General features: G+C 51.6%; 10 protein-coding genes across 10 annotated transcripts; 8 read left to right on the top strand and 2 right to left on the bottom strand.

The window, feature by feature from the left end:
* Window positions 1-60: 60 nt before the first annotated feature.
* AUEXF2481DRAFT_92223 (uncharacterized protein) lies at window positions 61-767 on the top strand (the record flags this gene model as incomplete). The annotated part of the gene is made up of 2 exons (XM_013484433.1): window positions 61-479; window positions 536-767. 2 exons carry the CDS (start codon window positions 61-63, stop codon window positions 765-767), a joined length of 651 nt encoding a protein of 216 aa, XP_013339887.1.
* Window positions 768-1,135: 368 nt separating this feature from the next.
* AUEXF2481DRAFT_8631 (uncharacterized protein) lies at window positions 1,136-5,317 on the bottom strand (the record flags this gene model as incomplete). Its single annotated transcript, XM_013484364.1, has 3 exons — window positions 1,136-1,175; window positions 1,227-5,142; window positions 5,218-5,317. The coding sequence occupies 3 exons, from the start codon at window positions 5,315-5,317 to the stop codon at window positions 1,136-1,138; spliced, it is 4,056 nt and encodes a 1,351-aa protein (XP_013339818.1).
* Window positions 5,318-6,788: 1,471 nt separating this feature from the next.
* AUEXF2481DRAFT_8630 (uncharacterized protein) lies at window positions 6,789-8,602 on the top strand (the record flags this gene model as incomplete). The annotated part of the gene is made up of 2 exons (XM_013484363.1): window positions 6,789-7,802; window positions 7,856-8,602. 2 exons carry the CDS (start codon window positions 6,789-6,791, stop codon window positions 8,600-8,602), a joined length of 1,761 nt encoding a protein of 586 aa, XP_013339817.1.
* A 236-nt stretch (window positions 8,603-8,838) lies between these two features.
* Window positions 8,839-10,463, top strand: AUEXF2481DRAFT_69940 (uncharacterized protein; the record flags this gene model as incomplete). The annotated part of the gene is made up of 2 exons (XM_013484405.1): window positions 8,839-9,822; window positions 9,873-10,463. The coding sequence occupies 2 exons, from the start codon at window positions 8,839-8,841 to the stop codon at window positions 10,461-10,463; spliced, it is 1,575 nt and encodes a 524-aa protein (XP_013339859.1).
* A 340-nt stretch (window positions 10,464-10,803) lies between these two features.
* AUEXF2481DRAFT_8628 (uncharacterized protein) lies at window positions 10,804-12,718 on the top strand (the record flags this gene model as incomplete). The annotated part of the gene is made up of 4 exons (XM_013484362.1): window positions 10,804-11,061; window positions 11,116-11,226; window positions 11,276-11,847; window positions 11,896-12,718. The coding sequence occupies 4 exons, from the start codon at window positions 10,804-10,806 to the stop codon at window positions 12,716-12,718; spliced, it is 1,764 nt and encodes a 587-aa protein (XP_013339816.1).
* Window positions 12,719-13,146: 428 nt separating this feature from the next.
* On the bottom strand, window positions 13,147-13,743 carry AUEXF2481DRAFT_8627 (uncharacterized protein; the record flags this gene model as incomplete). Its single annotated transcript, XM_013484361.1, has 3 exons — window positions 13,147-13,196; window positions 13,259-13,648; window positions 13,713-13,743. 3 exons carry the CDS (start codon window positions 13,741-13,743, stop codon window positions 13,147-13,149), a joined length of 471 nt encoding a protein of 156 aa, XP_013339815.1.
* A 216-nt stretch (window positions 13,744-13,959) lies between these two features.
* AUEXF2481DRAFT_44200 (uncharacterized protein) lies at window positions 13,960-16,203 on the top strand (the record flags this gene model as incomplete). The annotated part of the gene is made up of 1 exon (XM_013484397.1): window positions 13,960-16,203. A coding segment is annotated over one exon (2,244 nt), but the record flags the coding sequence as incomplete, so codon positions are not given.
* A 52-nt stretch (window positions 16,204-16,255) lies between these two features.
* Window positions 16,256-17,212, top strand: AUEXF2481DRAFT_501837 (uncharacterized protein). The gene is made up of 2 exons (XM_013484432.1): window positions 16,256-16,997; window positions 17,054-17,212. The coding sequence occupies exon 1, from the start codon at window positions 16,369-16,371 to the stop codon at window positions 16,867-16,869; it is 501 nt and encodes a 166-aa protein (XP_013339886.1). The 5' UTR covers window positions 16,256-16,368; the 3' UTR covers window positions 16,870-16,997; window positions 17,054-17,212.
* A 787-nt stretch (window positions 17,213-17,999) lies between these two features.
* AUEXF2481DRAFT_503257 (uncharacterized protein) lies at window positions 18,000-19,787 on the top strand. Its single transcript, XM_013484431.1, has 2 exons — window positions 18,000-18,490; window positions 18,885-19,787. The coding sequence occupies exons 1-2, from the start codon at window positions 18,458-18,460 to the stop codon at window positions 19,686-19,688; spliced, it is 837 nt and encodes a 278-aa protein (XP_013339885.1). The 5' UTR covers window positions 18,000-18,457; the 3' UTR covers window positions 19,689-19,787.
* An 877-nt stretch (window positions 19,788-20,664) lies between these two features.
* On the top strand, window positions 20,665-21,500 carry AUEXF2481DRAFT_33151 (uncharacterized protein; the record flags this gene model as incomplete). The annotated part of the gene is made up of 4 exons (XM_013484379.1): window positions 20,665-20,840; window positions 20,950-21,062; window positions 21,091-21,411; window positions 21,448-21,500. 4 exons carry the CDS (start codon window positions 20,665-20,667, stop codon window positions 21,498-21,500), a joined length of 663 nt encoding a protein of 220 aa, XP_013339833.1.
* Window positions 21,501-21,589: the final 89 nt, after the last annotated feature.

Here is a 21,589-nt window from a genome sequence, read left to right as displayed (position 1 = left end):
TCTCGGACTGGAGCTTTCTGATACGCTACAAATTCTATCTCTTGTCACATTTTGCCCATCATGCCCGGTGCATCTCTATGGATCATTCCTCCCAAGGACAGCACCTTCTCCCAAGCTCTCCAAACCCTCATCTCCACAACCATACCCCCTCACTTCCCAGATACCAAAACCTACGACTTCATCCCTCACGTCACCATAACCTCCAACATTGACCAATCACTTTACGGCTCTGATCCTCAAGCCTGGCTAGGAAGCTTGCCTTTACCTTCAGTAGACCAGCATGACCCTGTCTTTGTAACTCTTGATCTTTTGGAAGCTGGAGATGCATTTGTCAAGAAGCTGACTTTGAGGGCTGGAAAGACTTCTCAGCTGTTAAAGCTCGCTTCTGCTTGTCGTGCCAGTGCTGTCGAGGGAGGTGATAAGGTCAAGGCCAGCACATGGGCTCAGAACGACTACTTACCTCACCTTTCTCTCATGTAGTAAGTGAGCCTGTCCTCTGAACACGCTAACCACAATGCTAAGATTTGCTGCCAAGTGCCGATCTGCCCAAGTCTGACGTCGAGAAACTCGTGTTTACAGTTCAAGAAGACTGTCGCAAGGCTGGTCGCGGTGTCGAAGCTGATAGTGATGGAGGAGTCGCCAAAGGAGGTTGTATCGTCTTGGTGGACACGAGCAAGTCTATCGATCAATGGATTCAGATCGCAACAAGAGATTTGCAGCACATTACATGGGAGTGGCCGTGGTCAAAGTCAAGGTTCGATAATTGATAGGTATGTATCAACTGCGCTTGCAATTACAACACACATGCTCATCACAAGCAGGCGATGAAGAGAGTACTCTAATCAATGAAGATGTTAATCATAACAAGAAAAATGAAACGTCGCTCCGGATCGTCAGAGATCCCAATCCTTCTACAAATCCACTTCACCATTTGCATGCCTCCATCCCTTTTGTGTGTACGAACTGCTTCCATTCTATTCCTCCGCTTCATCGTGTCATCTTGTCCTCGAGCTTCCACAAGTGACTTTCTTACGCGAAGGCATATGCATCAGCAAAAGTGTTGTCCTGCGTCAGAGCAAACATCCGATGTCGTGATACTCGTACCAAGCAGTGCAAGATTTCGCCAGCTGGTACCTTACAAGGCGTAGGGGTTTAGCGATCTGATGGTCAAGCAACTGTAACACAGGTTAGTATCTTTGGGTATTGCTGTTCTTGGAGAAACTTACGGTGGACTCTTGGTCATGTCCGTCTTAAGGATGACCGGCACTCTGGACATCTCCCTGACATCCTGGATGTAGTTTCCATCCGACTCGCGGAGGCTGAACAGCTTCAGGTACTTATCCTTGTTGCTGAGCTTGGCCTCGGGAGTGGTGTGAAGGATCTTGGAGTCCGACTTGGTGCGTTGAGGACCTTGTTGAGAAGAGATGCCGTTACGTGTAGGCGAGGGAGGCATGCTCTGGGTGTTACGGTCTGTGTTGAGAGAGACACCAGCAGTGTGCTCTGTGATCTCGGACACAGCGTCATCATCGTCCTCGAAGAGGGCGTCGGCGTCATCGGTAGACATGGTTGCGGTCTCCATTTGCTTGCGCTGTGCCTCTTCCTCCTTGGCACGCGATGCAGCAGAGTCACGAGCAGCAGTCGTGGCAGTCCAGTTGTTAGCTCTGCTAGCCTTAGGCTTCTCGTCCTCAGGAACAAACGCAGAGGATGGGACGCCCTTCTCCCAGTACAACTCAAGCAGGCGCTTGTTCTTGTCGAACTCGGCCTTCTTGAGAGGAAGCTGGTCGCAATGTACACGCTTCTCAAAGCCGTACTCTGGAATCAACACATCAAAGGCTGACTCGTAAACGCAAAGGACGATGCCCTCACTGATGAGGTCGCCACCAAGTTCCTGACTCTTTCTGTCAAGTGCGCGGCAAGACTCGATGTGCACACTTTGTTCTTGTGCAGCATGAGCCGAGTCTTTCTTGGTGTTTGCAGTCTCGGCAGTCTTTGCCAGAGCCTCCACGTCCTCGGTGAACTCCACGGCACCGTTGGTGAGTACGTGCTCGAGCTGTCGATGGACAATAATGTCTGCATAACGACGCGAAGGGTTCGTGAAGTGGGTATACAAAGGCAGGTTGAGCGCGTAGTGAGGGTATTGGTCAGCGGGTGACTTCGATGGGATAAAGTACTTCGCGCGACGCATGGCCTTGATCAGAAGAGTCTCAACACCCTTACGGACGTCGGCATCTTCGATCTGGAAGAGACTGTTCTGTAGGGCGCCACTGCTCGAGGTGTCAACATCGACTCCGATGTTAGCCATGCGCTCGCTCAGGGTCACCAAACGACGAGGGTTGGGAGGAGCCTGTTTACGCAGAAGAGCCTTCTCGGGCAAACCAGCAAAGATCTTCTGAGCGACAAATGAGTTGGTCTTGTGGCTCAGCTCCTCGATCAGTTCATGAGCGGGCGAGGAGTCAAAGATGTTGTGCTCAACGGGCACGTTCTCGTCATCAAGCTGGTAAATCAGGCGGAGAGGTTGGTTGTTGGTAGTACCGTCGCCAAATCTGGCTTGACGAAGCTTCTGGGAGATGCTGTGAAGCATTTGGATCTGGTTGGCACGTTCGTCGTCGAGACCTGAGTTACCTTGTCCGGTGACGATACTGTCGACTTGATCGTAAGAGACCTTTCCAGTGCTCTTGATGATGGCCTTGCCGATCCAGGTGTCCTCATCAAGGACGCGGCCTGTGTCAGGGTTGATCTTGAAGACGACACTGACGGTGTATCTCTCCTCACCAGGACTCAAAGAGCAAATCTCAGAGCTGATTTTGGGAGGAAGCATCTTGACGGTACGGTTCATCAGATAGACGCCGCTACCGCGCTTCTTGGCCTCGCGATCGACCATAGATGAAGGCTTGACAAAGTGAGAGACATCGGCAACGTGAACACCAATCTCAACATGGCCATCGCTAAGGGTCTTGAAGTGGATTGCATCGTCGAGCTCCTCGCTACCGTTGGGGTCAATGGTGAAGGTTTGCTCGCTGCGGAAGTCACGGCGAGATTCCAGGGCGGCCTCGCCATCCTTGGCTACAGACCAATCTTCGTAGCCGACGTTTTTGAGGACAGCATCCGAGAAGTCGTCAGGACCGAAGTTGTTGTCACGCAAAAGAGCGTCGGTCTCCACCTTAAGATCACCGGCGTCGCCAAGCTGCTCAACGAGTGTACCGAAGGGGTGGAGAGACGTGATAGGCCAGCGCTTGATGCATGCAACGAAGATCTTGTTGGCGTAGTCCTGGTGCTTCTCGACGAAGTCTTTAGGTGCCTGTTCGGTTGGGATAGCGATCAGGGGCACACGCTTGTCGGTAGGCTTGAACCAAACGATCTTGGGTCTGTCCTGCTGTCTGTCAGGCTGGTTGCGGTGGTTTCCACCATCGCGACCTTGGCGCTCAGCCTCCTGTCTCTCCTTGGTGGCTTGACTGCTGGGCCGAAGGAGACCGAGAGTACCGGAGAACATCTGGCCAGCAACGCGCTCGACGACAGCCACGATATGACCGGCGTACAGAGGCTTCTGCTCGTCGTTGATCTCGTCCTCTTCCATAAGAAGCAGACTCTGACCTTCAACCTCGACATCATCGTTCTTCTTCTGGGTAGGACGTTGCTTCAAGCTACCACGTCTTCGGATACCTCCCTCAGCAGCGGAGGACTCAGGCTGAGTAGTGGCGTCGTTGACAGCAGTCATAGACGTACCGCGGCTATCAGTCATGTCCTTGCGCTTCTTCTTCTCTTCCTTTTCGCGCTTTTGGCCCCAGACTTCGTCAACATCAAGAAGCTCAACGGCGACGAGATCACCCTCCAAGGCGCGATTGCGGTCCTTGCTACCACAGATGAAGATATCAGCATCAAGATCGTTGGTAGTGACGTAGGCATCACTTCTGTTCTTCTTGTTGACGCGGAGGATACCTGCAACGAGTTGTCCATCGCCAAGAAGAGCGGGGAGGGTGGCCTGAGGAAGGTATGGAGTGAAGAGGGTCTTGCGCTGCTGCTGTTGCTGCTGCATGGTCATCTGTTGACCACCCTGTTGTCCTTGAAGGCCTGCAATGGGAGCCTGAAGTCCAGCGGCCTGGTAAGCCTGGATTTGAGCGAGCTGGAGAGCGTTCAAGCCTTGACCAGCAAACATGTTCGGCTGCATGAGGACTTGGCCTTGAGGAAGTTGAACAAGCTGAGGTTGTTGGGGGAACTGGAAGTTGCTGATAGAACTGATTGACTGGTTGCTGACAGAACCACGCTGGCGATGGCCCGGCTGGAAGGGCTGAGCTCCAGCATGTTGGTTCATCTGGAAGTTACCCATGTTGGTAGCATGCTGTTCCTGGATAGTGGGCTGCTGCTGACGCCAATTGCCGTCGAAATTACGCGACTGGGTTCTTCCATGACCCTGGCTGCCACGACGTTCAGGAGCATTGTTAATCTCGTTGGGAGGAGGGAACTGAAAAGCGGGACCACCGCGTTGGGTTCTCTGGTTACCAACAGCAAGACTCTGGCTACGACCATGGCCACCACGGCTGGCGTTACGAGCAGAGAAGTTGTTAGCAGGGGGTGGCATGTCATTGTTGCCATTGCCGGGGCTCACGGAGCGATCAGGCGCAGCACCAGCAGCACCGGGGATAGGGAATTGGAAGCCTGACTGCTTGCGTTTCTGCTCAGCAATCTCGGCAGCCTTCTTCGCTTCAGGCAGAGCGAGCGAATGTCTTCTGCTGTGGCCACTGCCACCACTAATGGAACCACTATTGCGAGGTCTGGGGTTGACGTTCTCGGACTTTGCGCCAGGGAAACTGAACTCGCCAAATGTACCAGAACCAGCTGATGGGGCGGGTGGGGGACCCATGGTCATGTTGGGCATGGCGGACTGGTTGCGGCGGTGACCTGCGGGTGGGCCCATGGAACCGGGCAGCTGCAGATGCTGCTGCTGCTGCTGCTGTTGTTGTTGCTGCGGGAATTGAAAGGCGTTGTTGTTGGCCATCTGGCCTTGCATTTGAGCGAATGCTTGGTTGGGCAGTTGTTGCTGGGGTTGGATCATGCCCATGCTGACATACTGTTGGTGGGTTGCGGCGATTTGCTGCTGTTGTTGCTGAAGGAGTTCGATCTGCTGGGCAAGAGCGAGTTGCTCCACTAGGAAAGTGTTAGAAAGGCTATCACGATAGGTTGACATGGCAAGACGGAAGCTGGAATAGTGAGATAACGTACTCATTAGAGGGGTGAGCTCAGAAGGGCTGCGTCTGTGTGCAATGTGAAAGCGACGACCGCCAGGGCCAGAAGGGCCATTCTGTCCGTGCTGCTGATCCATTGTCGCTTGGTCAGGAAGGTGACTGGGCGGCGTAGAAGGATGGCGGAAGGATGTCAGACGACAGCGGCGGGGTGGGTGACAGAAGCTTGATGATACTGGGCTATCTGCAGGACAGACGTCAGAAAGGAGTGCGGGTGCGGCGGAGACGATGCGAGCGAGGGCAGTACCTGATACACAAGAGGGAGTGGTAGTTTAGAGTACTGAACAGCTAAACTTGGTGATGTGGACCTCGAAGCTAGCGCAAAAAGCTATGACAACGAAGACGACGGCACAAGTTGAAGCGACTATCTTTTGTTGCTTGTAGTAGGTGGCAATAGAATCAGGAGATTTGAGATGCCGGATGATGAACTGCTCTTAAAGGAGGGCGGATGCCATAAACAAGATGATGGTATGGTAACTGTGTTTGTTGGTTGGTTTCGTGGGACGAAAAGACTGGTGAAGCCTGGGATGGACTTCGGCTGACGAGCAGAGGTCGTGCTTTCCCCAAAAGCAAGAAGCGTTGGGAGGACGGGATCAAGGCTCTTTCCACTTCCAAGTCTCGAAATGATTGAAGAGACTGAGGAAGGCAGTAGATGTAATGTGTTACAGAACAGGAAAGAAGGTTGGGTAGGAGAGAGGGCAAAGAGAGAGGTAGATATGCAGTCTGGAAAAAGCACAAGGAGAAAGGCGGGAGGAGGTGTTGGACGTGGAGAGGGCTATTGCCTGCGTCATGCCGCTTCGATTCGTGGACAGCTGGACAAAGACGTGCCCACTTGCGGGAGTTCCATCTATCTACAACACTTCAAGCACTAGACTCGTTGGTGTTTCCGTGAGCCTCCGTCTGCTTGGAACGAATGCCAATCGCTCAATCAATCGACATGATGCCTGCTCATCTAAACTGCAGCATCCAATCTCTCGCTGCCCTGACGCATATAGCTATCCCGCCAAGCACGACCGGATACAAGGCCGTTTGCAAAGCAGGATTACGCGATGAGACCTTTGTTAAACCTGTTAGACTGGCTAGGTACCTCGCGGACGAGAATAGAAAGCAAGGCAGATCGGTCGTATTGCCCGCATATCGTTTCAACCTTTGACACAATCCTCGAGAATATTCCCCTTCTGTCTTTCTATCGTGGTCTGTCTCTGTTGACAAGAAGTTGAAGGAGGCAGCTTGAAGACCGTCCTTCACGTCCTGGTCACATTCCGCTTCAGAGCTTGGACCTGATTCTTTGTCGCTTGTCGGCAAGGTTTCATGACTCGGAAAGCTGGAGCAAAGAACCGTCACTTCTGTCTCGTGAACTTTTGATGCTTCAAAAGTAGTTTGTTGATCATACACCTTGCACTCGACTTCAACAGCATTGAGAATGCCGTTCGCTGGATTATAATAAATCTTTGTCGCTGTTTGCCGCAGCATCTGGGACCACTTGCACCTTGTACGCCTTTTTCCGGGAACAACACTTCACTCGCGACTGTTTCGCGTCGGTATCTTTCAATGGCAACTCCTCAGAGGGAGCGAGCTGGCACAGCAAGTCCAGCGTCACGCACACCTCGAAACGATCCTTCGAGCGCTAGAAATAGTCACAATTCTCCCTTTCGTCACAGTCCGCGTCGCTCTGAAATATTGGTCGACGAGTTAAGTGCCCTTCACATCCGTGAAGAGCGTGCTTGGAGGCAACGACAGGATGAAAGAGATGCAGAACAGGAGCACCTTCATCAGCAAGCCCTCGCGCAAGCCGCCGCCGAGCATGAGCGTATCTTGCGCAATGCCATCGAAGTCGCCGAGACGGAGGCGCTGAGGCAGGAACGCCAAAGGGTGCAGAAAGAAGAAGAGGAACACCGCGCTCTTGAAGCTGAACGCTCAGCCAAGATTGCTAGAGAGGCTGCTGAAAGACGACGGAAAAAGGAGGAATTGGTTCGACAAGAGCAGGAGCAGCAGAAACGCGAAGCCGAGGAAAGAGAGATACGCGAAAAAGAAGCCCGCATCGCAGAACAGAAGCAAAAGGATGAAGCAGATGCCTTGCGAAGAAAGCAGGAACAGGAGGCTTCAGAGCGCAAATCGAAAGACGAAGCTGCCGCTGCTGCCGCTGCCACCGCGAAAGCTGCTGCTGAGCAGGCGCAACCAGCCCTAGTCCCTACATCAGCAGCGACCAATGGAGCACCTGCTCCGGCTCCAACTGGACCACAAACCGTCCCGACCTCGACCACGCAAGCTGGTACGGCGACTCCAGCACAGCCTGCTACTCAACCTTCTGCTCAGGCCATCGCACCTTCTGCAGCCTCGGGTGCAGCGAAACCTGCAGCGACAGCATCGCCACTCAAGTCTACACCAGCGCATTTGCAAGCAGTACACAATCAATATCTCGAGATCCACAAGCGCCTGAAAGTATTGAGGAAGGATACCACAACACAATGCAAACAAGCTGGGATACCTATTGGCGATTACCGTCGTAAGCTCATCGTGTTAATGAATCAGTTCACTGCCGATAGGCCTCATAACAGAACCATGGTAAGAATGAAATATTGAAGGCATAAGAAGTCTACTGATGATTTCGTGAACAGCTTAAAAAGGTACTCGAGATTGTCAATGACATTCAAAAATATCCCGAACCGACAGTCGACATTACCCCATTCCTCGCCATTCCAGCGGACAACGTGGAAAGACGCATGCCGCTATGCTTGGTCTACCTGATGCACATAATCGCCAAGAACGCCATCAGTTCATTTTGCAGCCAGAACGAGACCCTCATTGATGCTACTGCAATTCTCTTAGCCACGGTGTTCTCCAAGACTGAATACTTGTTCAACGGCACCACTTCACTCCTTGATATTCTTCTGGCCAAATATCATGTGGTCTGTCCGGTGCTTTTCGGCATATACGGCAATGAGAAGACTCATGATGGCAGGATTAGAATAGGATGGCAATGTGACGGTGACGGAGAGTTCATCGATCTGGAGATTCACAAGAACCGTATGTCGGGTCTGGCTATAGGGTACGGCTGTTTGTCCCTTCGAGACTTCAGCAAGTCGAAGATGCAGAACCCCTTCCCCCCGCCGAATTATTGGAAAGCCTTGAGTCACATCGCCAACACCCCGCCAGCACACCTACAGGCGACGCATTTCATGGTCCTCAGAGCACTGGTAGAGCCGCACGTGGAGAAGTTCCTCAAGTTCTATGGACAAGCGGGTCTAGCGGCGTTGAGGCAGGTGTTGGTGCTGCTTCCGGCGAGTGCGCCTGATATCGCAGCCAAAGGATTAGTCGATGTACTTCCGCAAAGTCTGCTTCAGACCAAGCACTTGACGCTATGATCGTGGGTGTTGACGACGGCAAGTTAGCTGGAATGAGATATATAGCATCCGCCACAAACCTCTTAATCGTTCATCCTCCAAAGAATACGAAACCTGTGTTGACAAGTATGCACCTTTCGCGTCTAGGGATTCTCGAAGTAGCTCAAATTCAAAATTAATGCAGCACCCATACGAGCAGTGAGGTTGCGAAATTTGGTTTGAAATTTGGTTTCTGAGGCCTCCTCGATGGTTCATTGATGAAATGTGGGGAAGAGCGTGAGCGGAAGCTCGAAGTTGGATTCAAGAAAGTTGCACGTCAAATCGCGACAAGTCTTCGTCCATCACACACAACCATGGCAACCACAGCAAACTCATCGCCTTCCGACCTGGTGCACAAGTCGGCCAAACGCACCAGAGAAATCTTCGCCGCCGATTTTGGCGCCCCCACAGCGCTCGACAACTTTCCTCGACCCGCGATCGCTCCACCAATTGTCTCGCCAGCAGAACGCGCTCAGAAGATCGCTCTGAGGTCGCGGATCGACAGAGAATATGCCGACGTAAAAGATCTACCTCCAGTGCTTGCGGCCAAGCAAGCGAATGCTGCCGCTTCACGTTCTACTCTCCGAAAGAAGCCCAAGACCGAGGAGCAAGCATCAAACCCGAAAATGGCAAAGATGATCGAGGGAATCTCTGCGCAAACATCATCGACCGCTGTCGAAACCTCGAATGCCCTTGCCTTGCGCGCCAATGGTGCTGGCAAGCTGCCGCCCAATGCCAACGGCCCTACACCACAAAGAAACCTACCTGGCTCCTCAAGTCTGGTGCGAAGAGATGTTGTACGACAGCCGAAGCCGGAGTGGAAAGCGCCTTGGAAGCTTATGCGTGTCATTTCTGGTCACTTGGGTTGGGTGCGCGCGCTTGCAGTAGAACCTGGAAACCAGTATTTTGCGAGTGGAAGTGGTGACAGGACGATCAAGATCTGGGACCTCGCTTCAGGTACTTTGAAGCTCACTCTGACTGGACACATCTCCACCGTACGAGGACTCGCTTTCAGTCCAAGACATCCATACTTGTTCTCCTGCGCCGAGGACAAGAAAGTAAAGTGCTGGGATCTGGAAACAAACAAGGTCATCCGCGATTATCATGGTCATTTGAGTGGCGTGTACACGCTGAGTCTACATCCTACGCTTGACGTTCTTTGTACGGGAGGTAGAGATGGTGTTGTCCGTGTTTGGGACATGGTAAGTTTCCTCATCTGCTGTTGTCTTAAGCAACGCTAACACAGCTACAGCGAACGAGATCCAACGTCCACGTGCTCAGTGGTCACAAGCAGACGGTATCCGACATCGTGACTCAAGAAGCCGATCCACAAATCATATCATCTTCGTTGGACAGCACTGTCCGTATGTACGATCTTGCAGCCGGAAAGACCATGGGTGTCTTGACACATCACAAGAAGGGTGTCAGGGCACTTTGCACAGCACCTCACGAGTTCACATTTGCTTCTGCCTCGACTGGTCAGGTCAAGCAGTGGAAATGCCCAGAAGGTGCTTTCATGCAAAACTTTGATGGACACAATGCCATCATCAACACCTTGTCGGTCAATGAAGACAACGTTTTGTTCTCTGGTGGTGACAATGGATCGGCAGCATTCTTTGACTGGAAGACTGGTTACAAGTATCAATCTCTCGATTCCATTGCTCAACCTGGTAGTCTCGACGCCGAAGCAGGCATCATGAGCAGTACTTTTGACAAGACTGGCCTAAGACTCATGACTGGCGAGGCCGACAAAACAATCAAGGTCTGGCGAGAAGATGAAAATGCTACTCCAGAATCACATCCACTCGAGTGGAAGCCCACGCTAGGAAGACAGAAGTTCTAGAGGACTTGACGCGATCAAGTAGACGTTGGAGATAATGATGATTGATACCCATGGCTTCCTACTCATATTCTATGTTTCGTCCTGTACGTGCTGTTTCTCGCCGTGTTTGTCATGGAAAACACCCCAATCAAGAAGGAACGTTGGTTGACCTTTTACGTGTGTTTGTTCACCGTGGGGCTGCATGCAGATCTGATGCGGCTTCCCTTGTGCTTGATCAAAGTATCAATCACTAAGCATCCTGACAATTTGGACAGAAGTTTATCACTTCCCCATCTGGTCGCGCTATCGTTGTGAACTCATCGATCATTCTTCAGATAACATTAACCTCCCAGCAGCCACTATGCCTTCCAGAAACAGAAGACTTCCGCTGCAGCCAAAGCACAACAGGCCTAATGCGCCTAGACCCGCGCCCACCGCCATAAATGAAGGTCTGGCGGCCTTCAACAGACGCGAGAATCCCGTCGATACCTGGAGAATTGCGAGAAATTGGACCATCAGAGATCCTAAGCAAACCATCATAGCAATTGGCAGAGCTACAGGAACCCACATCTCATATGACAGGAAGTTTGAGTTTCACATCTGGGGACCTCTTGAGAAAGTATGATGCTCGGAAACTAATCTCCACAAGATCTTCTGCTAAGCTTGTCAACAGGTAAGACAAGCTAGAGTGGTCTTGGAAACCAATATCCTGCAAGACAACCCAACATTCAAGCACCATGAACAAGATATCGGACCCCCCAGAGATACCCCCTTCAACACAATAGTAATTCGAGTGCCTCTAGTGGATCGAGTTCTTTCTGATTCACTGGCAGGGTTTGTTTGTCTGGCCGTCCGAAGAATACGCGCCTGACAAGGAGCTTGGCCAACGCAACTTCGAACGTCTGGATCCCATCCGTATCGAACACGACTGTATCATCGATTACGATGTTTCTAGATCGTCCTTCGTCGTCAAAGGCAGTGCCAACGACGTACAACAAGCTCTGTCACGTATCAAAGGTCTCCTTTGTAAGGCCGTGGCTCAGAACACCCCAGTCCAAAGGCTTTATCTTGTGCAGAACGACTGCCAGGAGGTCATTCTCAGGGACCATGCTCTTTCAGTGGTGGTGGAGTGCGGCTCAAAGCCACCATCACGCTCGGCAAAGGCTGTCAAGAGCGCTGGAGCCAAGCTGAGACCAGACGATGTCACATTGCACGCAAAGCAGATCAAGGATCGGGTCATGCAGACACTGAGCAAAGTTCATTGGCATCGGGGTTATATTGACTTTAGGGTCCATCTTGGAACACTCACCCTGACGAACTTCAAGCCTTTTGAGAGCATCGATCTGCCCGACTACAAGGAAATGCTTGCGGACGCTTACAATTTTCGAGGCAAGGTCACCGACGAGTAAGTTGACATCCCGATAGTCAGCATCCTTTACTAAGCACCGGGTAGACTCGGGAACAAGCACTGTGAAGAGACCCTACTTCTCCACTTCTTAAGAGCCACTGGCTCGCTTGATCCCTGCGATCGCGATGTGCCTAACCTTGCCGATACCAAGCCCTTGTATACCGCTACCCTTGAGGTTGATCTCAAAGACAATCGCGGCCACCTAATGATCAGCAAGACGTGGCGCACGAACAACGGTCTCTTCACCCCATCTGATCCCGAGTATAGGCGCATGGATGGAAACTCAGGTCCCACCAAGTTCCTCGAAGTTTCTGTGTCTGACACCGTCAGCAATTTCACTTGGCTGCTTGAGATCTCTGCTCTTGGACTTCAGGAGCTCGAAGCACTTCCCAAGTGGGCTCAGGAGCATGGTCACCACTACATCAATCTGGAACGCAATAGGGCACAGAACGCCGATTCCTTCTGCGACTTTGAGAGCTACAACGGAAAGCCAAGGACTGTTGCGAACAAGAGGAGCATGACAGAGAAGATTATCTGGCGATTTGAGATGAAGGCGCCTTACATCGGCTACGAAGTGGAAGTGGCCAAAGTCTTCAGAAGAGAATACACGGCTTGCAATCCCCCAGGCAAAGAGCCAGTCACTCGTTATGAGCCGCGGTGGAGTGTCGACGTCAAGCATCGCAAATGGTCGGAACAGCTCGCTTACAATCACGAGCTTAGCGCTGGATACGGCGCAGAGTGGAAAGCAGATATACAGAGCTGGTTCCCTGTAGATTCGGACAACCGGGACGAGAAACTCAATGGTCATGTTGAGCTGTTGCGTGCACTGCAGCGTGTGCAGGATATTGCTTTGGGAAATGCTCAGTGAGCATATGGGGTGTATCGATGGGGGGTATCGTTGGTCTGTATCTCTTTCTGATTCTTTTTCGTGGCTCGATGATAGCTAGATAGCATGAGGGAAGTTGACGATACAACGACTTCTCATATCATGTCTACGATGTACTAGTTGCTGCAATCCACGCAATCATAGATTCTTTGCGAGCCTCCCATATGTCAAAGGTGATGAACCGACACCATCCAACAAGAGGATCTCTCCCACTCGGAGTGTCTATGCTCTTTCTTGATTGAAGTCTCTCTTGATGCTCTTGTTTTGTTGGTAGCATGTCGTATGAGTGTTGCGAACTCAGCTTCGTGGTAACCAGTCTTCTGGGTACGAACTCTCAACGTGATCGACTTGGCGGCGGATGTGTCGAAGGATAAGTTAATATCGAGGCTAGAGATGGTTCACGATGAGGCTTAGGCGCTTCCCTGGGCCTGGTTGTTCGCCAGAACCTTTTGGCGCATGACTGTCCTTGTGTAAGCAGTGTTCAATGTAACCACATAGGAGTATCCTCCCAGGCATATGTACCTTCTTCAATCATTCTCAAGTTCTGATTCTTGCCCTGCACAATCGTCTCGAGATCCTTGACATTCTTTCCCAACTCTTCCGCCTTTGTCTCGTAGAAGACTTTTGCTTGCTCGGTGGTCTTTTCGACGTAGAAGCCTGTTCCGACGTCTACGAGAACGGTCTCGGTGCTTGCTAGGGTGCCGGGGACGTAGAGGGATGAAGTCAAGGGAACCAGCAGTGGCTTGTCGGCGACTGAGTTTGCGACACCAGCGACGATGGAGGCGATGCAGTCTTTGAACTTTTGCTGGGCGGCGCGCAGTTGGGCGTATGAGTTTGTCAGGTGTTGTGTTTCCTCATCGAGCTGCTTCTTGACTTGGCCGAGTTGTTGTACTGAGAGTGATCCGAGGTCGACTATAAGAGGAGCGCGATTAGCTTGCCATTGTCCGTTACAACCATTGCCATAGCTTTTACACACTCTGTTGACCTTGCTCTGCTTGTTTCGACATTTTATGGATTGGTCGTGATATTTCTGGCTGTGACGTTGCGCAGACTGAGCGAAACATACCAACTCAAAGTTCCACCCCACCTCTGCCGCATACAAGTCCATTTTCGGAAGTTATTGTTTTTACCACGAAAACACGCGACAAGGCGTGTCTGTCCAACACGTGCATCTTCGGCGACAACAGGGGTCAAGATAAACATTGACACATGATAAATTCACAATGGCTCAGAAACCAAAACGCTCCCGAGCTGAGCAGGCACGACAATTACTCCAGGGCGGCGGTGTACTACGAGAGGATTCGGATGATGAGCTCGGCACTGAAGATCACCCCTGGGAATGGATATACGGACCCAGCAAAGCCATCATTGGTGCCCGAATGGGTGATTTTGAATGTCACATTGGAGACACCGTGTTGCTTAAAGCTGCTGGGAATGAAGCTTGGGTCGCCATCATCCAGGACTTTGCAGAGGGCGAGATCGAAGACGATGATGGAGAGATGATCAATGACATGAAAGCCTCCTTCTTATGGTTCTCTTCTGAAAAGGAGATTGTGAACAAGGCTAAGAAGAGACACGACTTCTTGGAGAATGAACTGTACATCACTACTGGTTTGGACGAGAACTCATTGAAAACAATCAACGGCAAGGCTACGGTCCTTTCTGAAGAGGGCTTCAACTCGAGGTACCCCAATGGCAAGATTTCAAAAGGCTCAAGAGATCATGGCAAAGTCTTTGTCTGTCGACGAGGTTGCAACACCCGTACAACCACTTACACCGACGAGTTCGTCTGGGAGGATGTTTATCGCGGAGCCGAGGACTTGACATCGCTTTGCGAGTTGATTGATAGCCAAACAATACGGACTCGGAAACGCAAACCGGCCGCCAGATCAACAACACCAGGAGATCTGGACGATTTCGTGATACCCGATGATGAAGATGGCGAGATGGCCACACCGCGCAAACGCAGAAAGTTGACTGCTGCAACACCGACATCGAGAAGCAAGCATCCTGCACCTCGCAAACTCACCACTCCTACACATCGCCGCATTGTGGCTAAACGACCTTTGGAGTTCACGCCACTGGGCACTCGCATGTTGTCGCCTTCTCATACGACTGCATCACCTCACCAGCTTGCTCGAAGCACGTTGCATGTATCGGCTGTACCCAATGCACTCCCCTGCCGTGAAGATGAGTTTGGCGAAGTCTATGCACATCTGGAAACTGCCATCTCTGCTGGCACAGGATCTTGCATCTACATCTCTGGCACACCTGGTACTGGCAAGACCGCTACAGTACGAGAAGTTGTGGCTGCACTAAACGTAGCCGTATCTGCCGATGAACTCGATGATTTCGTGTTCGTCGAGATCAACGGCATGAAAGTCACCGATCCTCATCAATCATACTCTCTACTCTGGGAAGCCCTCAAAGGCCAACGTGTAAGCGCCACCCACGCCCTCGAGCTTCTCGAACGTGAGTTCAGCACACCAAGCCCAAGAAGAGTACCTTGTGTAGTCTTGATGGACGAACTCGACCAACTAGTCACTAAATCCCAAGGCGTCATGTACAATTTCTTCAACTGGCCCCAACTACAACACTCACGTCTCATCGTACTCGCAGTAGCAAACACCATGGACTTGCCAGAACGCACACTCAGCAACAAAATCAGTTCGCGATTGGGACTCACACGCATCACCTTTCCTGGTTATACACATCAACAACTCATCAAAATCATCGAGAGCAGACTTGAGGGAATCGGACAAGTAGTCGTCGAAGCCGATGCCGTACAATTCGCAAGTCGAAAAGTAGCAGCTGTATCAGGAGACGCGCGCCGCGCCCTCGATATCTGCCGTCGCGCAGTAGAAATCGCAGAATCTGACAAAGCAGCCTCAGACGCTGTAGCCCTTGCCCCCGCCGCAGACACAAGCAACGACGAAACAGCCCAAGCACATCCATCCACAAAAGCTGTAGCGATGAAAAAAGGCGTCGTTACAATCTCGATCATAAAACGTGCAATCAACGAAGCAACATCTACACCCTTGGCCTCATACCTCCGCTCCTTACCTCTAGCCTCTAAACTCTTCCTCGCTGCCCTCTTAGGCAGGATCCGCAGAAGCGGATTAACAGAAAGTACACTTGGAGATGTAATCGACGAAGCCGCTCGTATGGCCGCCATTTCCTCCTTGATCCCTCTGCACGATATTCTACTCGCTCCTGATACTTTCCAAGCTGTGGGTGGTGGTGGCGGTGGTGTTGTTGCAGCAACGGGAAAAAGAGGTAGGGTGGGAGGTAAAAAGGAGGGGAAAGTGGCGAGGATTAGGGGGATGGGAGGGGCGGCGGAGGAGTTGGCTGAGGCTGGGATTGTTGGATTGGAGGTTAGGAAGGGGGAGAGGTTGGGTAGGGTTAGGTTGGGTGTTGGTGAGGAGGAGATTCGGGGTGCGTTGAGGGAGGATGAGGAGTGTAGAGGTCTTGGGTTTAATGGGTAGTCAGACTACTCGAGGATGAACGGCACTGTTGTGACGAAGTGCTTGACAGTTGAAGGTGATGATGAGGTATGGTGTGTTCAGACGTCGAGGCTGATTTGAGAATTGCAATCGAATGCGCCTCCAAGAATCCGTCATAGCACTCTTACCATGTCCCACTCGTTCATCTTACCTATACTGTGTTACCTTCATGTCGTGCTGATACTCGCATACTCCCACAAACCCTTCGACCAGTCCCCCCTTCCTCCATCACCAATTTTCCGTCCCAAAAAACCATGTATCTCCCCTCACCCTGTCCCCTCACCACCCCGTCACATCCCTTCTCCTTCTCCCCAAAATCCACCACCATTACCACCACCACGTCACCACCACGCCCCCGATCCCAAACCCTCCCACCGAAAAACCACCGATCTCCTTCTCCATCGCCCAGCCCATGCCCAGCAAACTGTTGTGCTATATCGCATAGTTGATATCTTTGCTTACTTGCATATGACTAATTTTCATTTGTTAAGAAAAGTTTTGGGCGTTGCTGGAGATGCTCGGCGCGGCGAAATTTTGGAAAATGTCGCGTCGCCGAGGTCGGGGATTTTGACTGCAACGACTTGTCAAGGTTTAAAGGATTTTATTTCTGGTGGAATGGATAGAGGTTAGGAGAGTGGGAGGTATGAAGGGAAGTTGATCAGAGTAGGTGTATGTGCGAGATGATTATGGATGTGGGAGACTGTGTCTTTTGAGGAGAGGTGGGATGGGATGATAGAAGCAAGTTGTTAGCAGACGATGTAAGCGATACTTGCAGTGAGCGATGTACATTGTTGACCATAACGTGATCGCATAGTCCATGCGCCCAGTCGCTGTGTTGGAATAGGGGTCCCTAAGGAGGACAATAGAAAGGGTACTGGAGTCTGCCGACACGCGAGGGTCGTGCTGAGGGCATCGTTGTCATATAATCGCTCTGGTATTCAGCATGTTGGCTGTAAACGAAGTAGTACAGAAGGAGCAGATGTCTGTGTGTGTCTATGTCACCTACCGCGTCGTCTTCTCCTGGATATCTTATGCTTTTCGCAATAGTAACAAGAAAGCTCCCATGCGTGTCCTTGGACAGTCATTACTCCTGCTCCAGCAGAAAGCTCAGGTTACGCAGCAGGCATGAGCTCTTCCTGAATACTTACTCACGCGGTCTGCAGTTCACCATCACCCCGCCAATAAGTTGTTGGTGGCTGTGGTTAGAGCATGCGAAGACAGCTGACTGCATCACGGCCATCAAGCAGTTCACACTCAGTACCTACGCTCATTTGATAGAGGCGTCTCGCATGGGGCAGTGAAAGACCATCAGCCACAATGATGCCGAGCAGCCAAAACGCCAAACGTGTGTCGAAAAGAATTGTTGGCAAGCATGCATGGCTCAGGCACAGTGAGCGGTCTGCAGCTTGAATCCGAGACACCATCGAGCGTAGTCAATACTCGACCTCGACGACAGTGCTTACTGTCCGAGAGCATGGCTTTGTTGACCGGCGACCGGAAGTGTTTCGACGGCGTCTTTATTAACGCAATCATGTCAAGTTGCGCGTCTCACATGCATCGACGGCCTGGAAAATGGCAGGCAGCAGGGCAGACAACCCCAACCAATGGCGGGGTTGCATGTTCTGTGAAGGGCGCAGACTAGCGTCTCGCGGCCAGATAAGCAGGATGCCGCGATCGGTGAAAATGATGCTTCCAAACACCCGTTCACAGTCGCTGTAAAGCAGAGGGTAGGCCAAATTGAACGCTCTCAATGCTGGTAGTATGAGAGAATAAAAAGGCATGTTTCGAACGAGTTCGCGAGATGCCGCTCGAGGAAGAGGCAGTCGTCTTGACAAGTGAGGGCGTACGAGCGGAATTAAGAGTCAAGCTAGCGTGTTGTGGAGTTGAGTGAGTCACAGTTGGTGTGGGTGGAGCCAGCCGCGCGCTCCGAAACGCTCTCAGTGGGAGCGTAGAAAAGTCACGGCACGCCCACCGCCTGGTTGCCTTTCTCTAACATCAACGCACTCCAAGTACACTATCATTCTCCACGTTTACGCATTCAAGATGGCTGCATAAACTCCCCCATACCGTCGCCCAGCATACCAGCAATAAGACAACTTCGTCCACTACTTCCAAAACACTCTCAAGAGCAATCGCCCTTGAGTTTCTCCACCACTTCATCGTCTTCGGACCTTCGACTTCAGAAACTACAGCCAACTACGGCTTTTAAACCACAATCATGTCTTCCTCCCCAGAACTCCCCCAGGCATACGCCCCCACAGCAACCAGCATTCGAACAGGACTTCCCCCTCTTCGCGACGCCCGTGATACGCAAACCTGCTCAACGTCGTGCGCAGAATCTCGCTCCCGCTCAGCAGCCTACTCATAAACAGCTCAATCTCTCTCGCTGCCACGCGAGTACGCTTCTGCCTATTTCTACAGAGTGCCCTTTGGACAGCTATAAATTCGTCGCGACTGATCCCCCTGCTTCAACCATCCTTAACTCCTTTTCGGCTTCAAACCTGAAAACTGCTGCCAAACTCAATCAACCCAACCCAAACTCGGTCAAACTTGTTGCCAAATTCTACCAATCAAACCCAGACTCGACGACCACCGACGACATGTCCTACAACTACGGTTTCAAGGAGCCCAACGTCAACGTCGCTTACGCCGACACCAGCGCTGACCTCAACTTCGAGACCGCTGCGTTCCTCAAGGACGGCGCCGACATGCCGCTGTACCAGGAGTTCCCCGAGACCCAGTACAACGGAGCCCCCTACAACGACACCGACTTCAACGAGAGCGACTTCCTCGCTGTCATGAACAAGTTCAACGACTCCCACCCTCAAACCATCTCCCCTCAGCAACTCGATCTGAGCGCTCCCTTCCCTCCTTCTGCAGTCATCTCCGAGCTGTCTTTCAATGGTTCCGATGTTCTGTTCTCTCCCGAGGGCCCCGGCAACATGGACACTCCTCTCTTCGGCAACAACTCGACCGACCCTTCGCCCGTCCTCGCCGACAACATGGCCCCAAGTGGTCCTGAGAACTGGTACCCTCTGTTCCCCAGCAACGAGCCTACTGTGTTCCCCACCAATGAGCCTGTCGCCCCCGCAGAAGTCTCCACCTTGACCGTTCCAACTGGCGCCGACCTCCGCGAGCGCGTCGTCGCATCGCCGCCTCGGGTGTCTGCAGCTGCTCGTCCTGCCGGAGTCCGCAAGAACAAGTCCAAGCCTCTTGCCACCATCGTCGTCGACGAAAACGACTCTGCCGCAGCAAAGCGCGCCCGCAACACCTTGGCCGCTCGCAAGTCCCGTGGAAAGAAGGCCGAGTACGTCGACAGCCTCGAAGATGAAATCAAAGAACTCAGGCTCCTCCTCGCCGCCTCTGAGCAGGAGAACGCCCAACTCAAGGCTCAAATCAACCCTCCTCAAATCGTCGACGATCTCAACAACTACCTCAGCAACCTCTGAAAAGCCCGTCGACAAAAACAAACAACCACCAAAAGTTCTACTCTTCTTCTTCCTGTTCCGTCTTCTTTCCTACATCGGACCATTGCTACTGCATTCCGCGTTGACTAAAACAACATCGCGTCTAATTTCGGCCAGTTCTGACGTCCGCAAGCAAATCGAAAATCTTGCGTGACTCGTGGGCCTTTTTCTCTCTAATACTACCGTGTGTTCTGATTGTTCTTTTTGATATTTTGGAAACAGCAGGAGTTTAGTTTTTTTTTAGCTGTCAAATTACTCGCGTACAAACGCGCAAAACCCAATTGCCTTGCCACTTGTGCCTCTCTTGCTGTATCAACGAATGTGATGTCTGATGTCTCTGGTCGATGGTATAGACCTTCCTTGGAGGATTTGTGGTGTTTTGCGCTGCTGCCTACGCACACGGGCTGCTGCCTGGCCATGCGGAGACCTGCACCAATAAGAAGCAGGATGAATTGCATCGATTCTCTTAAGTAAGACAGGATATCTTCCCTATATTTTCGCAACTACGAGGAGATGCTCAGAACAGGTATCAAGGGGTTAGTACTAAACCACTAATCTTACTATACCAATCGATCATCTCCACTGATCATGATACTATCCTGCTTCGACTCAGGGAATAACAGCAATGACCTCGTGGAAGGAGATTGTGCTTTGGAAAGGTTCGGTCATGGACGTGGTGTCTTTCTCGATGCACCCGACAGTAGCGCTTTGAGCATTTGGTGCATGGAGCTAACTAATGTCATCGATGGCCGTGGCTTGCTCGTACGACTTGATAGCTTGCTGAGTTTGCATACTGTATCAATGTGGGAAACAAAGTAATGGAGGGTAAAACTCGACATCACGTCATGGCTGGGGGATGTGCAAGACTCGGTTATACCTGCGCCACACTTGGTAGTATTAGTGAAGCTCCCTAGTAAGGACTAAGGAGGATGTTCAGAGAGTTTTTCTTTTTGATCCAATGGAAAAGATGGAAGAGGGAAACGCCTTTTTTTCATACCTCTTCCTGTTCCTCCTGGTTTGCAGAGTCTACTTCACTTTTCCTACTCTATACAGTTCACGCTGGGAATCAATGTTGGCAGCTACCATACCGGTCTTTTTGGTTCCCGAATCGGTCGAGAATGTCCAAGGAATTCCGTATGTCAGGTGAAGAGTCCAAGTGAAGAGTCCAAGTGCTCGTGGCAAGCGCTATGCGTCACTCTTTCGGGCTAAACATACAAGACGCTTGCTTGAACTGCATATTCAGATACGAGCCAACATCGCTGCCTAGAGCGATGCAGCAGGTCGGCCGTGTTCTACGGATCGGTTCCAAGCATGAATGGATCCGAGTAATCCATATACAGCTGAACAGCGCTCTGGGTGAGTACATCACCCTCAACGATCTAAGATAGGCACTCGCGCCAATCGGATACCGTATCAATACGGACCTCTTTGGCCATAAATGCTACGAAGAGCGATGTGGCCGATGGTGATAATGCTGATGCATCATTCCGTATCGGCCACATCGTAGCGATCGACGGCGACTTCGTCAACACTACCGAAGAGGAGCTTATTGAGCTAAACCTACCAGGTCTTACTGAAGGTATCATGGCCGCGATGATCGCCAACGCAGAGCTCAACGGCAGTACCGCCCTTACTCCATCGGAGCTGCAGGTCAGTGTAAGGAAGGGTAGAGACTTCATCTCTTCTAGATGCCTCTTTCTATCATGTACGTACATGAAGCTTGTCAGGATCCCCTGAACAGTACTCGGCATCAAGAAGCATAGGTCGAGAATTGATGTGATAGCTTTCGTGTAGTGTCCGAACAGAGAAGAGGATCCAACGTAGACTTAAGTCCTCGAACAGGGGATGAGATGAAGTATGCCTAGAAAAGCAGGTTTCGGCTA

Source organism: Aureobasidium subglaciale, assembly GCF_000721755.1.
Source record: "Aureobasidium subglaciale EXF-2481 unplaced genomic scaffold scaffold_30, whole genome shotgun sequence".
Classification (NCBI taxonomy): domain Eukaryota; kingdom Fungi; phylum Ascomycota; class Dothideomycetes; order Dothideales; family Saccotheciaceae; genus Aureobasidium; species Aureobasidium subglaciale.
Note: the sequence above shows the minus strand (reverse complement) of the source record. Positions and strands in the feature narration are given on the sequence as shown.

Bases quoted from the DNA above. Each gene is read 5' to 3' on its own strand.
- AUEXF2481DRAFT_501837 (XM_013484432.1), top strand. From the start codon at position 16,369: ATGTCCCACTCGTTCATCTTACCTATACTGTGTTACCTTCATGTCGTG.
- AUEXF2481DRAFT_503257 (XM_013484431.1), top strand. From the start codon at position 18,458: ATGTCTTCCTCCCCAGAACTCCCCCAGGCATAC. The intron at 18,491-18,884 runs GCCCCCACAGCA...GTCAACGTCGCT, and splicing joins CAGAACTCCCCCAGGCATAC to TACGCCGACACCAGCGCTGA.